At 51.9% G+C, this 16,581-nt stretch overlaps 1 protein-coding gene and 1 long non-coding RNA gene across 2 annotated transcripts; both read left to right on the top strand.

The window, feature by feature from the left end:
* Positions 1 to 3,272: 3,272 nt before the first annotated feature.
* On the top strand, positions 3,273 to 11,152 carry LOC136570962 (claudin-7-like). The gene is made up of 4 exons (XM_066571382.1): positions 3,273 to 3,497; positions 6,147 to 6,311; positions 8,830 to 8,914; positions 10,972 to 11,152. The coding sequence occupies exons 1-4, from the start codon at positions 3,275 to 3,277 to the stop codon at positions 11,150 to 11,152; spliced, it is 654 nt and encodes a 217-aa protein (XP_066427479.1). The 5' UTR covers positions 3,273 to 3,274.
* A 2,030-nt stretch (positions 11,153 to 13,182) lies between these two features.
* On the top strand, positions 13,183 to 15,751 carry LOC136570958 (uncharacterized). The gene is made up of 3 exons (XR_010785583.1): positions 13,183 to 13,237; positions 14,624 to 14,684; positions 15,662 to 15,751. It is a non-coding gene; the product is annotated as an uncharacterized lncRNA (long non-coding RNA).
* The last annotated feature ends 830 nt before the right edge of the window (positions 15,752 to 16,581 follow it).

Genomic DNA, 16,581 nt, shown 5'->3' on the forward strand with positions numbered 1-16,581 from the left:
GATTGGAGATCGAGGGGGGGATTGATCGGGGATTGAGGGGGGATCGATAGTGGATCAATGGGGGGGGTTGGGGCTTGATCGGGGATTGATCGATGGGGATCGATCAGGGATTGATCGGTGATTGAGGGGGGATCGAGGGGGGATTGATTGGAGATCGAGGGGGGATCGATAGTGGATCAATGGGGGGGTCTGGGCCTTGATCGGGGATTGATCGATGGGGATGGATCAGGGATTGATCAGTGATCGAGGGGGGATCGAGGGGGGATTGATCAGGGATCGAGGGGGGATTGATCGGGGATTGATCCGGGATCGAGGGGGGATCGATAGTGGATCAATAGGGGGCCTAGAGGGGACCTATAGGTGATTGATCAATGGGGATTGGTCAGGGATTGAGGGGGGATTGATCAGGCATTGATCGGAGATTGATCAGGCATTGAGGGGGGATCGAGGGGGGATTGATACCAGATCAATAGGGGACCTATAGGGGATTGATCTGGGATTGATCACTGGGGATTGGTTGGGGGTCAAGGGGGGATCGATAGGGGATTGGTTGGTGATTGATCGATGGGGATTGATTGGGGATTGAGGAGCGATCAATACCGGATCAATAGGTGGCCTATAGGGGATTGATCGGGGATTGATTGATGGGGACTGATTTGGGATCAAGGGAGGGATTGATCGGGTATCGATTGGGGATCGAGGGGGGAATTGATACTGGATCAATAGGGGACCAATAAGGGATCAATCGATTGGGGATTGAGAGGGGATTGATCAGGAATCTGTAGGAAGGATCAGTACCGGATCAATAGGGGGCCTATAAGGGATTGATCGGGGATCAATCAATGGAGATCGGGGGGGAATTGATCAGGGATTGACTGGGACCTGTAGGGGATTGATCGGGGATCAATAGGGGATCAATAAGGGATCAATCGATGGGGGATCGATCGGGGATCGATCAGAGATCGATCAGAGATCGATCGGGGGGGGTTCCATAGGGTTCCATGGGGGTCTCTGTAGGGTTCCATGGGGTCTCCAGAAGGTTCCGTGGGGTTCCATAGGGTCCCTATGGAGTTCCATAGGGTTCCATGGGGTTCCATAGGGTGTCTATAGGGTTCCATAGGGTTCCATGGGGTCTCCAGAAGGTTCCGTGGGGTTCCATAGGGTCCCTATGGAGTTCCATAGGGTTCCATGGGGTTCCATAGGGTGTCTATAGGGTCTCTGTAGGGTTCCATGGGGTCTCCAGAAGGTTCCGTGGGGTTCCATAGGGTCTCCAGAGGGTTCCATGGGGACTCCAGAAGGTTCCGTGCGGTTCCGTGCGGTTCCATAGGTTTCCCATAGGGTCTCTACAGGGTTCCATAGGGTTCCATGGAGTCTCCAGAAGGTTCCGTGGGGTTCCATAGGGTCTCTATAGGGTTCCATGGGGACTCCAGAAGGTTCCGTGGGGTTCCATAGGGTTCCATGGGGTTCCGTGGGGTTCTATAGGGTCTCTGTAGGGTTCCATGGGGTCTCCAGAAGGTTCCGTGGGATTCCAGGGTCTCCAGAGGGTTCCGTGGGGACTCCAGAAGGTTCTGTGGAGTTCCATAGGGTCTCTATAGGGTTCCATGGGGTCTCCAGAAGGTTCCGTGGGGTTCCATGGGGTCTCCATAAGGTTCTCATGGGTCTCTATGGAGTTCCAAAGGGTTCTGTAGGGTTCCATGGGGTCTCTGTAGGGTTCCATGGGGTTCCACAGCACATCTATAGGGTTTTGGAAGGTTCCATGGGGTTCCATGGGGTTCCGTGGAGTCTCCAGAAGGTTCCGTGCGGTTCCCTGGGGTTCCATAGGGTTCTATAAGGTTCCATAGGGTCTCTATAGGGTTCCATGGAATCTCCAGAAGGTTCCGTGTGGTTCCATAGGGTCTCTATGGGGTTCCATAGGGTCTCTATAGGGTCTCTATGGGGTTCCATAGGGTTCCATGGGGTCTCCAGAAGGTTCCGTGGGGTTCCATGGGGTCTCTGTAGGGTTCCATAGGATCTCCATGGGGTCTCCATGGGGTCTCCGTGGGGTTCCATGGGGTTCCATAGGGTCTCTATAGGTTCCACGGGGTCTCCAGAAGGTTCCGTGGGGTTCTATAGGGTCTCTATAGGGTTCCATGGGGACTCCAGAAGGTTCTGTGGAGTTCCATAGGGTCTCTATAGGGTTCCATGGGGTTCCATAGGATTCTATAGGGTCTCTATAGGGTTCCATGCAGTTCTATAGGGTTCCATGGAGTCTCCAGAAGGTTCCGTGGGGTTCCATGGGGTCTCTATGGGGTTCCATTGGGTTCCATGGGGTCTCCATAGGGTCTCTATGGGGTTCCATGGGGTTCCATAGGGTCTCTATAGGTTCCACGGGGTCTCCAGAAGGTTCCGTGGGGTTCCATAAGGTGTCTCTAGGGTTCCATAGGGTTCCGTGGGGACTCCAGAAGGTTCTGTGGAGTTCCATAGGGTCTCTATAGGGTGTCTATAGGGTCTCTATAGGGTTCCATGGGATCTCCAGAAGGTTCCGTGGGGTTCCATGGGGTTCCGTAGGTTTCCTCCAGGGTTCCATGGGGTCTCTGTAGGGTTCCATGGGTTTTCCATAGGGTTCCGTGGGGTCTCCAGAAGGTTCCGTGGGGTTCCGTGGGTTTTCTATGGGGTGTCTGTAGGGTTCCGTGGGGTCTCCATTGGGTTCCATTGGGATCCATGGGGTGTCCATAGGTTACCAATAGGTTACCAATAGTTATCGATAACTGATCAGTACTGATCAATAACTGATCAATAACTGATCGATAACCCCCTCAGGTCCGGCCATGGCGCACGGGGGCCTGCAGGCACTGGGGCTGGGGCCGGCTGGGATCCATAGGGTGTCCATAGGCTATCAATGGGGTACCAATAGCTATCAATAACCAATCAATACCGATCAATAACTGATCGATAACCCCCGCAGGTCCGGCCATGGCGCACGGGGGCCTGCAGGCGCTGGGGCTGGCCCTGGCCGGGGCCGGCTGGGATCCATAGGGTGTCCATAGGGTACCAATAGGTTACCAATAACCAATCATTACCGATCAATAACTGATCAATAATGATCGATAACCCCCGCAGGTCCGGCCATGGCGCACGGGGGCCTGCAGGCGCTGGGGCTGGCCCTGGCCGGGGCCGGCTGGGATCCATAGGGTGTCCATAGGCTATCAATGGGGTACCAATAGCTATCAATAACCAATCAACACCGATCAATAACTGATCGATAATGATCAATAACGGCTCTGCAGGTCCGGCCATGGCGCACGGGGGCCTGCAGGCGCTGGGGCTGGCCCTGGCCGGGGCCGGCTGGCTGGCGCTGCTGGCGGCCACGGCGCTGCCGCAGTGGGAGGTGTCGACGTTCGCGGGTGACAGCATCATCACCGCCCTGGTGACAATGAAGGGGCTCTGGATGAGCTGCGTCAGCACCAGCACGGGACAGCTCCAGTGCAAGAGCTACGACTCCGTGCTGGCCCTGCCAGGTGACACCGGGGACATTGGGGACATTGGGGACATTGGGGACATCAATGGGATCGGGGTTAATTGGGTTATTGGGGTTATTGGGGTCTGGGGACATTGGGGACACTGGGGACACTGGGGACACTGGGGTGTGACAGTGACACCAATGGGATCAGGGCTTTGGGGACTTTGGGGACATTGGGGACACCGGGGACATTGGGGATGTTGGGGACATTGGGGACAGACAGTGACACCCATGGGACCAGGGCTTTGGGGACATTGGGGACATTGATGGGATTGGGGTTATTGGGGTTATTGGGGTCTGGGGACATCGAGGACATTGGGGACACTGATGGGATCAGGGCTTTGGGGACATTGGGGACATTGGGGTTATTGGGGTTTGGGGACATTGGGGACACTGGGGACACTGGGGACATTGGGGACATTGAGGTGTGACAGTGACACCCATGGGATCAGGGCTTTGGGACATTGGGGACATTGGGGACATTGGGGACATTGGGGATATCGATGGGATCAGGGCTTTGGGGTTATTGGGGTTTGGGGACATTGGGGCCATCCTGGGGTTTGGGGACACTGGGGACACTGGGGACACTGAGGGGGGATCGGGGTTATTGGGGTTTGGGGACACTGGGGACATTGGGGACACCGGGCTGTGACAGCGACACTGACAGGATCAGGGCTATTGGTGTCTCGGGGACATCAGGAAAGTGACAGGGACATTGGGGACATTGGGGGACATGGGGGACATTGGGGACATTGGGGACACCCGGCAGCTCCATTGGTGGCAATTGCGGGGTCGCTGTGTCACTGTCACTGTCCCCGTCCCTGTCCCTGTCATTGTCCCCTCGCTGTCGCTGTCGCTGTCGCTGTCCCCTCCCTGTCATTGTCCCCACCCTGTCCCTGTCCCTGTCCCTGTCCCTGTCATTGTCCCCACCCTGTCCCTGTCGCTGTCGCTGTCCCCTCCCTGTCCCTGTCGCTGTCGCTGTCGCTGTCCCCACCCTGTCCCCTCCCGGTTTCGGGGCGTGGCCGTGGCCAAAGGTCGCCCTGGTGGCCATAAAGGCACCGGAGCGTCCCCGCCTGTCCCCGCCTGTCCCCGCCTGTCCCCACCTGTCCCCAACTGTCCCCGCCTGTCCCCAACTGTCACCGGATGTCACCCGGTGTCACCCCCGCCCCGCCCGGCAGAGTCCCGGGACCACCAAAATTCCACTGGGATCCAAAATCCAGCCCGGGACCCCCCCAAATCCCCCAAATTTCCCCCCAACTCCCGCAAAATCCCCCCCAAAATCCCCCCCAAAATCCCCCCCCAGGCCACCCAAATCTCCCCCAAAACCCCCCCAGCCTCCCCCAAAAGTGCCCCCAAACCCCTCCAGAACCCCCCAAATTCCCTTCAATCCCCCCCAAATCCCCCCAAACCCCCCAAAACCTACCCCAAATCCCCCCAAAACCCCTTCAGGACCCCTCCAAAACCTCCCAAATCCCTCTCAAACCTCTCCAGAATCCCCAAAACCGCCCCAAAAATCCCCCTCAAACACCTCCAGGACCCCCCAAATCCCCCTCAAATCCCCCCAAAAATCCCCCTCAAACACCCCCCAGGACCCCCCAAACCCCCCAAATCCCCCCAAACCCCCCCCAAGTCTCCCCCAAATCCCCCCAAACCACTCCAGGACCCCCCCAAACCCTCCCAAAATCCCCCTCAAACACCTCCAGGACCCCCCAAATCCCCCTCAAATCCCCTTCAAACCCTCCCCAGGACCCCCCAAATCCCCCCAGGACCCCCCCAAATCCCCCCAGGACCCCTCAAACCCCCCCAAATCCCCCCCAAACCCCTCCAGGACCCTCCATACCCTCCCAAAATCCCTCTCAAACCTCCCCAGGACCCCCCAAACATCCCCAAATCCCCCTCAAACCCCCCCAAATCCCCCCAGGACCCCCCAAACCTCCCCCAAAATCCCCTCTGGTGACGCCCCGTTTGTCCCCAGGCCACCTGCAGGCCACGCGGGCGCTCATGGTGCTCTCGGGGGTGCTGGGCCCCCCCCAAAATTCCCCCCCCAAATCCCCCCAAACCCCTTTGGTGATCCCCCCAAACCCCTCCAGGACCCCCCAAACCCTCCCAAAATCCCCCTCAAACACCTCCAGGACCCCCCAAATCCCCCTCAAATCCCCCTCAAACCTCCCCAAATCCCCCCAAATCCCCCCCAAACCCCTCCAGGACCGTCCATACCCTCCCAAAATCCCCCTCAAACACTTCCAGGACCCCCCAAATCCCCCTCAAATCCCCCTCAAACCCCCCAAAATCCCCCCCAAACCCCCTCAAACCCCTCCAGGACCCCCCAAAACCCCCCAAACCCCCCTCTGGTGACCCCCCGTTTGTCCCCAGGCCACCTCCAGGCCACATGGGACCCTCCCAAAACCCCCCAAAATCCCCCCAGGACCCCCCAAACATCCCCAAATCCCCCTCAAACGCCCCCCAAAACCCCCCAAACCCCCCTCTGGTGACCCCCCGTTTGTCCCCAGGCCACCTCCAGGCCACATGGGACCCTCCCAAAACCCCCCAAAATCCCCCCAGGACCCCCCAAACATCCCCAAATCCCCCTCAAACGCCCCCCAAACCCCCCCAAAACCCCCTCTGGTGACCCCCCGTTTGTCCCCAGGCCACCTGCAGGCCACGCGGGCGCTCATGGTGCTCTCGGGGGTGCTGGGCCCGCTGGCGCTGGGCGCGGCCGTGGCGGGGATGAGGTGCACGCGCTGCGGGGGCGACGACGCCCGCAAGAAAGCGGCGGTGGCCGGGGCGGGGGGCGGCCTCTTCATCCTCTCAGGTGAGAGGGACCCCCCGAAAATGGCTTGGGGACCCCCGGAAATGGGTTGGGGATCATCAAAAATGGGTTGGGGACCCCCGAAAATGGGTTGGGGACCCCCGAAAACCCCCCGGGAGCCTCAAAAATGGGTTCAGGGAACCCAAAATTGGGTTTGGGACCATCAAAAATGGGTTGGGGACCCCCGAAAATGGGTTTGGAATCATCAAAAATGGGTTTGGAATCCCTAAAATTGGGTTGGGGACCCCTGAAAATGGGTTCAGGACCACTGAAACCCCCCCAGGACCCTCAAAAATGGGGTCAGGGAACCCAAAATTGGGTTTGGGACCATCAAAAATGGGTTGGGGACCCCCAGAAATGGGTTGGGGACCCCCAAAAATGGGTTGGGGACCCCCCGGAAATGGGTTGGGGACCCCCAAAAATGGGTTGGGGACCCCCGGAAACCCCCCTGGACCCCCAGAAATGGGTTCAGGGAACCCAAAAATGGTTTTGGAATCATCAAAAATGGGTTTGGGACCCCCGGAAATGGGTTGGGGACCCCCAAAAATGGGTTTGGAATCATCAAAAATGGGTTGGGGACCCCCAAAAATGGGGTCAGGGAACCCAAAATTGGGTTTGGGACCCCTGAAAATGGGTTGGGGACCCCCAAAAATGGGGTCAGGACCATCAAAATTGGGTAGGGGACCCTCAAAAATGGGTTCAGAGACGCCAAAATTGGGTTTGGGATCCCCGAAATTGGGTTTGGGAGCCTCAAAAATGGGTTTGGGACCCCCAAAAATGGGGTCAGGGAACCCAAAATTGGGTTTGGGACCCCCAAAACCGCCCCTGGACTGCCGAAAATGGGTTTGGAATCATCAAAAATGGGTTTGGGACCCCCGAAAATGGGTTCAGGGAACCCAAAAATGGGTTGGGGACCCCCAGAATTGGGTTTGGGACCATCAAAAATGGGTTTGGGACCCCCAAAACCCCCCGGGACCCCCAAAATGGGTTTGGGACCCCAAAAAATCCCCCAGGGACCCTCAAAAATGGGTTCAGGGAACCCCAAAATTGGGTTTGGAACCCCCAGAATTGGGTTTGGGGACCCTCAAAAATGGCTTGGGGACCCCCGAAATTGGGTTGGGCTTTTTTGGGGCGATTTCAGCCGATTTTGGGGTTCTCCTCCCCGTTCAAGATTTTTGGGGTGATTTCAGCCGATTTTGGGGCTTTTTTGGGGCGATTTAAGCGGATTTCGGGATTTTTTAGGGGGGGAGATTTCAGCCGATTTTGGGGCTTTTTTGGGGGGCGATTTCAGCCGATTTTGGGGTTTTTTTGGGGCGATTTCAGCCGATTTCGGGGTTCTCCTCCCCGTTCAACATTTTTGGGGCGATTTCAGCCGATTTTGTGATTTTTTTGGGGCGATTTCAGCCGATTTTGGGGCTTTTTTTGGGGCAATTTCAGCCGATTTTGGGGCTTTTTTTGGGGGCGATTTTGGGGCTTTTTTGGGGGCGATTTTGGGGCTTTTTTTGGAGGCGATTTCAGCCGATTTCGGGCTTTTTTTGGGGGCGATTTCAGCCGTTTTTGGGTGTCTTTTTGGGGCGATTTCAGCCAATTTTGCGATTTTTTTGGGGCGATTTCAGCCGATTTCGGGGCTGTTTTTTGGGGCGATTTCAGCCGATTTTGTGATATTTTTTTGGGGCGATTTCAGCCGATTTTGGGTGTTTTTTTGGGGCGATTTCAGCCAATTTTGTGATATTTTTTGGGGGGCGATTTCAGCCGATTTTGGGTTATTTTTGGGGCAATTTCAGCCGATTTTGGGTGGTTTTTTTGGGGCGATTTCAGCCGATTTTGTGATTTTTTTTGGGGGCGATTTCAGCCGATTTTGGGTTATTTTTTGGGGCGATTTCAGCCGATTTTGGGGCTTTTTTGGGGGGCAATTTCAGCCGATTTTGTGATTTTTTTGGGGGGCGATTTCAGCCAATTTTGTGATATTTTTTGGGGCGATTTCAGCCGATTTTGGGGCTTTTTTGGGGGCGATTTCAGCCGCTTTTGGGGCTGTTTTTTGGGGCGATTTTGGGGCTGTTTTTGGGGGCGATTTCAGCCGATTTTGGGGCTTTTTTGGGGGCGATTTTGGGTTATTTTTTGGGGCGATTTCAGCCGATTTTGGGGCTTTTTTGGGGGCGATTTCAGCCGATTTTGGGGTTTTTTGGGGCGATTTCAGCCGATTTTGGGGTTTTTTGGGGTGGTGATTTCAGCCGATTTTGGGACTTTTTTTGGGGGGCGATTTCAGCCGATTTTGGGGCTTTTTTGGGGGGGCAATTTCAGCCGATTTTGTGTGTTTTTTGGGGCGATTTCAGCCAATTTTGGGTGGTTTTTTGGGGCGATTTCAGCCGCTTTTGGGTTATTTTTTGGGGGCGATTTCAGCCGATTTTGGGGCTGTTTTTTGGGGCGATTTCAGCCGCTTTTGGGTTATTTTTTGGGGGCGATTTCAGCCGATTTTGTGATATTTTTTTGGGGCGATTTCAGCCGCTTTTGGGTTTTCCAGGGCTCTTGGCTCTCGTCTCCTGCTCCTGGTACGGCCACAGGATCGTCACCAGCTTCTACGACCCCACCATCCCCATCAACCTCAAGTGAGCAAAATTTGGGGTGAAATCCGCAGGATTTGGGGTTTTGGGAGCTTTTGGGGTCCTGAGGGGTTTTTGTGGCAGCAATTTGGGGCAATTTCAGTGGATTTTAGGGCGGTTTTTGTGGATTTTAAGGCGATTTTTGGTGATTTTGACAGATTTTCCTCAGGGTGGGGTTTGGATTTTGAGGAGGATTTTGGGCTGAAATCCGCTGGGTTTGGGGTTTTGGGGATTTTCGGGGATTTTGGGGCGATTTTGGTGGATTTTAGGGCAATTTTGGTGCCTTTGAAGGTGATTTTTAGGGGTTTTTTTGGTGATTTTGATGAATTTTTTTGGATAGGTTTCGGATTTTGAAGGGGGATTTTGGGGCGAAATCCGCCAGCTTTGGGTTTTTTGGGGTTTTTGGGGTTAATTTCAGGATATTTTGGGTTAATTTCGGCCTATTTTGGGTTCTTTTGATCGCGTTTTTTGCTATTTTGAGATATTTTGGTGAATTTTGGGATAAATGTTGGCGATTTCGGACATTTCTCACCCAAATTCCCTGGCTGGATTTTGGGTCAATTTCGGGATATTTTGATCCTTTTTTTTTTTTTGCCATTTTTGGCAATTTTGGGTTATTTTAACCGGATTTTTTACAATTTCTGTCAATTTTGGGCTATTTCAATCGGGTTTTTTGCCATTTTTTGCTATTTTTTGGCGGATTTCGGCCGTTTCTGACCCGTTTTCCCTCTCCAGGTTCGAGTTCGGCTCCGCGCTGTTCCTGGGCTGGGCGGGGCCAGACCCGGGTTGAATTTGGGTTAAATTCGGGTTATTTTGGGTTATTTTAACCGGATTTTTTACCATTTTTGGCCATTTTGGGCTATTTCGATCGCGTTTTTTGCTATTTAGAGATATTTTGGAATATTTTGGGATAAATTTTGGCGATTTCGGCCATTTCTCACCCAAATTTCCCTCTCCAGGTTCGAGTTCGGCTCCGCGCTGTTCCTGGGCTGGGCGGGGCCAGACCCGGGTTTAATTTGGGTTAAATTCGGGCTATTTTGGGTCAATTTTGGGTTATTTTGACCGGGTTTTTTGCCATTTAAATGTGATTTTTTGCCGGATTTCGGCCGTTTCTGACCCGATTTTCCCTCTCCAGGTTCGAGTTCGGCTCCGCGCTGTTCCTGGGCTGGGCGGGGCCGGCTCTGGGGCTATTTTGGGTTAATTTCGGGCTATTTTGGGTTATTTCGATCGGGTTTTTTGCCATTTAAATGTGATTTTTTGCCGGATTTCGGCCGTTTCTGACCCGAATTTCCCTCCGCAGGTTCGAGTTCGGCTCCGCGCTGTTCCTGGGCTGGGCGGGGCCAGACCCGGGGTGAATTTGGGTCAATTTCGGGCTATTTTGGGTTATTTTAACCGGTTTTTTTTACCATTTTTGGCCATTTTGGGCTATTTTGACCGGGTTTTTTGCCATTTTTTGCTATTTTTTGCCGGATTTCGGCCGTTTCTGACCCGATTTTCCCTCCGCAGGTTCGAGTTCGGCTCCGCGCTGTTCCTGGGCTGGGCGGGGCCGGCTCTGGGGCTATTCTGGGTTAAATTCGGGCTATTTTGGGTCAATTTTGGGTTATTTTGACCGGGTTTTTTGCTATTTAAATGTGATTTTTTGCCGGATTTCGGCCGTTTCTGACCCGATTTTCCCTCTCCAGGTTCGAGTTCGGCTCCGCGCTGTTCCTGGGCTGGGCGGGGCCGGCTCTGGGGTGAATTTGGGTTAATTTGGGTTAATTTCGGGCTATTTTGGGTTATTTCGATCGGGTTTTTTGCCATTTAAATGTGATTTTTTGCCGGATTTCGGCCGTTTCTGACCCGAATTTCCCTCCGCAGGTTCGAGTTCGGCTCCGCGCTGTTCCTGGGCTGGGCGGGGCCAGACCCGGGGTGAATTTGGGTCAATTTCGGGCTATTTTGGGTTATTTTAACCGGTTTTTTTTACCATTTTTGGCCATTTTGGGCTATTTTGACCGGGTTTTTTGCCATTTTTTGCTATTTTTTGCCGGATTTCGGCCGTTTCTGACCCGATTTTCCCTCCGCAGGTTCGAGTTCGGCTCCGCGCTGTTCCTGGGCTGGGCGGGCTCGGCGCTGGCGCTGCTCGGGGGGTCCCTCCTGGCCTCGTCCTGCTGCAGCCGCGGGGGGGGAGGGGCGGCCAAGGGGGGGGGGTACCCCCGGGCCAGGACCCCCCCCAAGGGCGCCCCCACTTCCCGCGAGTACGTCTGAGCCCCTCCCCCACCCACCCCCAACTTTCCGCTTTTTTTCCCCCCAAAATTTGGGAATTTTTCCCCCCCCCCCCAAATTTTCGCTTTTTTTCCCCCCTCTTTCTCCCCCATATTTCAATTTTTTTTTTCCCCCTTTCCCCACAAATCTTTGGGTATTTTTTCCCCATTTTCTCCCCCAAATTTCAAATTTTTTTTCCCCTTTCTCCCCCAAATTTCAAAATTTTTTCCCCGTTTCTACCCCAAATTTTCACGGATTTTTTCCTCTCCTCCCTCCCAAAATTTGGATTTTTTTCCCCCTCTTTCACCCCAAATTTCAATTTTTTTCCCCCTTTCCCCACAAATTTCAGAGTTATTTTTCCCCCTTCCTCCCCCAAATTTTCATGGATTTTTTCCTCTCCTCCTCACCCAAATTTTCTCTTTTTTTCCCCCTTTTCTCCCCCAAATTTCACCTTTTTTTCCCCTTTCTCCCCACAAATTTTTGGGTATTTTTTCCCCTTTCTCTCCCAAATTTTCACGGATTTTTTTCTTCTCTTCCTGCCCAAAATTTGGCGCTTTTTTTTCCCCTCTTTCTCTCCCAAAATTTCAATTTTTTTTCCCCATTTCTCCCCCAAATTTTCACGGATTTTTTTCTCTCCTCGCCCCCCAAATTTTGGCTTTTTTCCCCTTTCCCCACAAATTTTTGGGTATTTTTTCCCCATTTTCTCCCCCAAATTTCAAATTTTTTTCCCATTTCTCCCCCAAATTTCAATTTTTTTTTCCCCTTTCTCCCCCAAATTTTCACGGATTTTCTCTTCTCTTCCCACCCAAAATTTGGCTTTTTTTTCCCCCTTTTCTCCCCCAAATTTCCAATTTTTTTCCCCTTTCTCCCCCAAATTTTCACGGATTTTTTCCTCTCCTCCCCCCAAAATTTTGGTTATTTTTCCTCCTCCCCACAAATTTTCGGGTATTTTTTTCCCCTTTCCCTCCAAATTTTTGGCTTTTTTTCCCCCACTTTTCCCCCCAAATTTTGGCTTTTTCCCCTTTCTCCCCCCAAATTTTGAGGTATTTTTCTCCTCCCCCCTCCAAAATTTTGTGGTTTTTCCTCTCCCTGCAAATTTCGCTGTTTGTTCCCAAATTTTGGGCATTTTTTTCCTCCCCACCCAACAAATTTCAGCTTTTCCCCCTTCTCCCCCCGAAATTTTGGTTCCTCTCCCCTCTCCCTCCCCAATTTTGGATTTTTTTCCCCTTTTCGCTGGTGCTGGGACCCCGTCCCCAATTTGGGTTTTTTTGCCGATGATTTTGTACGGGATGAAAATAAAAACCAATTTTTTTGGGGTGGTTTGTGTCGTTTTCTTTATTTCTTGGTGGGTTTTTTTTTGGGGTCTTCTGGGTCCAGACTTCACCCAGGGACCCCCAAAATTCCCCCCCCCCAACCTTTCTCAAGTGTTTATTTTCAATTTTTCTGCCCAAATCCCCGAATTGTTCCGATTATTCCGCCCTCAAATCCCACCCGGAGCGCGAATAAAAAATGAGATTTAAAAATTTTAATAAAAATGTAAAAGATTATTTTGAATTTAAAAACTTGAGATTGAACTGGGAAAATTCTGGGGAAAAAAGGGAGCGGGATGATCCTGGGAAAAGGCGAAAAAAGGGTTAAAAAAAGGGAAATTCCCAAAAAATGGGGAATTCCCAGGAATTGGCTCTCGTGGCAATGGCGGCGCCCGGGCCGGGCCGGATTCTGAGAATTTTCCGCTTTTTTCCGTTCGTTTCGCATCTTTTTGGTCAAAACCAGAAGATTTGAGGCAAAACCCAAAAGGAGAACCCCAAAATCTCCCCAAAAAACCCAAAAATTCCTCAAAAAAACCCAAAATTCCCCAAATTCGCCCTTATCCAACATGGCGGCTCTCTCCGCCATGTTCGATGACATCATCTCTGCGCCGGTTACGTCATCAATAAGCGCAGATTCAAAAAATGGTGGCGCCTTTTTCCGTACGGAAGTGTCACGTGGTGAAAATGGCGGCGCGCATGTCCGTACGTGACGTCATTAAGAGGCGCCGCGCGACGATGCTGGAGACGCTGGGCGGCCCCGGGCTGGTGCTCGTGAGGGGTGAGCGCGGTTTTGGGGGGATTTTGGGACATTTTGGGGAATTTTTTTGGATTTTGGGGGATTTTGGGGGGCTCTGATTTTGGGGGGATGAGGGAGGTGCGGGTCGGGAGGGTTTGAGGGGATTTGGAGGGGTGCAGGGGAGTTTTGGGGGGATTTTTTTGGGATTTTGGGGGATTTTTGGGGGTTTTGGGGGGCTCTGAGGGGAAATCGGGGGGAGTGTCTGGGGGATTTTTGGGGATTTTTGTTTTTAATTTTCGGGTAATTTTGGGGGCGTTTTTTAGGATTTTTGAGGGTATTTGGGATTTTGGGGGGATTTTTGAGGGGTTTTTGGGGTGGTCTGAGGGGAAATTGGGGAGGGTCTGAGGAGGATTTTGGGGGGGGAATTTTTTTTTAATTTTTGAGGAATTTTGGGGCTTTTTTTTTAGGATTTTGAGGGGGAATTTTGGGATTTTGGGGTGGTCTGAGGGGAAATCGGGGAAGGGTCTGAGGAGGATTTTTTGAGGGGATTTTTTGGGGGATTTTTTTTTTATTTTTGAGGAATTTTGGGGCTTTTTTTAGGATTTTGAGGGGGGATTTTGGGGGCATTTTGGAGTGGTTTGGGATTTTTGGGGGGGATTTTGGGGGAATTTTCGGGGGTTTTTGCGTGGCCTGAGGGGAAAGCGGGGAGCGGGTGGGGGGATTTTTTGGGGGGAATTTTGGGGTCGTTTTTTAGGATTTTCTGAGGGGATTTTTTTTAATTTTGGAGGGATTTTTGGTTTTGCGAATTTCTGAGGGATTTTTTGGGGAATATTTGGGGGTTTTTTGGGGTGGCCTGAGGGGAAATCGGGAAGGGTCTGAGGAGGATTTTTAGGGATTTTTAAAAATTATTTTTGTGGAATTTTAGGGGCATTTTTAGTATTTTGAGGGGGGGGGTTCGGAAGTTTGGGGATTTTGGGGTGGTTTGTGATTTTTTTTGGAGGATTTTTTTGAGGGGAATTTTCGAGGCGTTTTGGCGTGGCCTGAGGGGAAATCGGGGAAGGGTCTGAGGAGGATTTTTTGAGGGGATTTTTTATTTTATTTTTAAGGAATTTTAGGGCATTTTTTAGGATTTTGAGGGGGAATTTTGGGGAAGTTTTTGGGTGGTTTGTGATTTTTTGGGGGGATTTTTTGGGGGAATTTTCGGGGGTTTTTGGCGTGGCCTGAGGGGAAATCGGGGGAGCGGCGGGGGGGGGGAGTTTTTGAGGGGATTTTTTTGGGGGGGAATTTTGGGGTCGTTTTTTAGGATTTTCTGAGGGATTTTTTTGGGGATTTTCGGAGGGATTTTCTTGTTTTTTGGGAATTTCTGAGGGGATTTTTTTGGGGATTTTTTTGGGAATTTTGGGGTCTCCCCATTCCCCCCCCCCTCAGACAGCGCCGACTCCGAGGGGCGGAGCCTCCTGAGGGCGATCGCCAGCGAGGCCGTGGCCAGGTGAGGATTCGGGGCAATTTTGGGGAATTTTGGGGCATTTTTGGGGAATTTTGGCGATTTCAGGGCTTTTGGGGAGATTTGGGGAGGATTTGGGGGGATTTTGGGGGATTTGGGGGGGTTTCGTGGGGATTTTTTTTGAGATTTTGGGGGGGTTTCGTGGGGGTTTTGGGGCAATTCTCGGGGATTCTGTGGGGATTTTTTGAGATTTTGGCTGTTTTGGGGGGGATTTTGAGGGGATTTTGAGGAATTTTGGCGATTTTAGGGCATTTTCGGGAAATTTTCGGAAATTTTGGAAGAATTTTGGGAGGAGTTGGGGGGATTTTTGGGGATTTCGTGGGGATTTTTTGAGATTTTGTGGGGATTTTGTGGGGGTTTTGGGGGATTTTTTTGAGATTTTGGGTGTTTTGGGGATTTTGAGGAATTTTGGCGATTTCAGGGCATTTTGGGGAAATTTGCGGGGATTTTGGGAGGATTTGGGGGGATTTTTTTGGGGATTTTGTGGGGATTTTTGAGATTTTGGAGGAATTTAGGGAGGATTTGATGGAGATTTTGGCGGACTTTTAGGGGATTTTGTGGGGAATTTGGGGGGGGTTTGGGGGTGGTTTTTGGGGTTTTTTTGGGGGTGGTTTTTGGGTTTTTGGGGGTGATTTTGGGGTGGTTTTTGTGGCGTTTTTTGGGGGATTTTTGGGGTGGTTTTGGGGGGTTTTTGGGGTGGTTTTTGGGGTGGTTTTTGTGGCGGTTTTAGGGGGTTTTGGCTGGTTTTTGGGGTTTTTGGGGTGGTTTTGGGGTGGTTTTGGGGGGTTTTGGGGTGGTTTTGGGGTGGTTTTTGGGGTGGTTTTGGGGGATTTTTGGGGGTGGTTTTGGGGTGGTTTTTGGGGGTGGTTTTTGGGGGGTATTTGGGGTGGTTTTTGGGGTTTTGGGTGGTTTTGGGGGATTTTTGGGGTCCCGCAGGGCTCCGAGCCCCCCATTCCCCCCAGGGCCCGGGAGGTGCTCGTGGTGCTCCTGGAGGTGCCTCGGGAGCAGTTCCTGGAGGGCTGAGCCCCCACGTCAGGGGACAGGTGAGGGGGGCCAGAAAATACACCCCAAAAACACCCCAAAAACACCCTAAAACACCAAAAAACACCAAAACCACCCCAAAACTACCCCAAAAACCCAAAAACACCCTAAAACACCAAAAAACACCCTGAAACACACTAAAACCACCCCAAAAATGCCCCAAAAACCCCAAAAACCACCCCAAAAACGCCCTAAAACACCCCAAAAACCACCCAAACCACCAAAAAACACCCAAAACCACCAAAAACACCCTAAAACCACCCCAAAAACACCCTAAAACACCCCAAAAACTCCCTAAGCCACCCTAAAACCCCAAAACCACCCCAAAAACACCAAAAACACCCAAAACCACCAAAAACACCCTAAAACCATCCCAAAAACACCCTAAAACACCCCAAAAAGTCCCTAAACCACCCTAAAACCCCAAAAACCACCCCAAAACCACCCCAAAAACACCAAAAACACCAAAACCACCCCCAAAAACCACCCCAAAAACACCAGAAAACACCCAAAACACCACCAAAAACACCCTAAAACAACCCCAAAAACACCTAAAACACCCAAAAACGTCCTAAAAACACCCAAAAACACCAAAAACCACCCCAAAAACCACCCCAAAAACGCCCTAAAAACCCCAAAAACTCCCTAAACCACCCTAAAACCCCAAAAAACACCCTAAAACACCCCAAAAATGCCCTAAAAACCCAAAAAACCACCCCAAAAACGCCCTAAAAACCCCAAAACTCCCTAAACCACCCTAAAACCCCAAAAACCACCCCAAAAAACACCCTAAAAACCCAAAAAAAACCACCCCAAAACGCCCTAAAAATACCCTAAAGCC

This window comes from Molothrus aeneus, unplaced genomic scaffold, assembly GCF_037042795.1.
Source record: "Molothrus aeneus isolate 106 unplaced genomic scaffold, BPBGC_Maene_1.0 scaffold_441, whole genome shotgun sequence".
Lineage (NCBI taxonomy): Eukaryota > Metazoa > Chordata > Aves > Passeriformes > Icteridae > Molothrus > Molothrus aeneus.

Coding starts and splice junctions, on each gene's coding strand:
- LOC136570962 (XM_066571382.1), top strand. CDS start 3,275: ATGGCGCACGGGGGCCTGCAGGCGCTGGGGCTGGCCCTGGCCGGGGCC. Junction 3,498..6,146: donor CTCCGTGCTGGCCCTGCCAG/GTGACACCGGGG, acceptor GTTTGTCCCCAG/GCCACCTGCAGGCCACGCGG. Junction 6,312..8,829: donor CGGCCTCTTCATCCTCTCAG/GTGAGAGGGACC, acceptor TGGGTTTTCCAG/GGCTCTTGGCTCTCGTCTCC.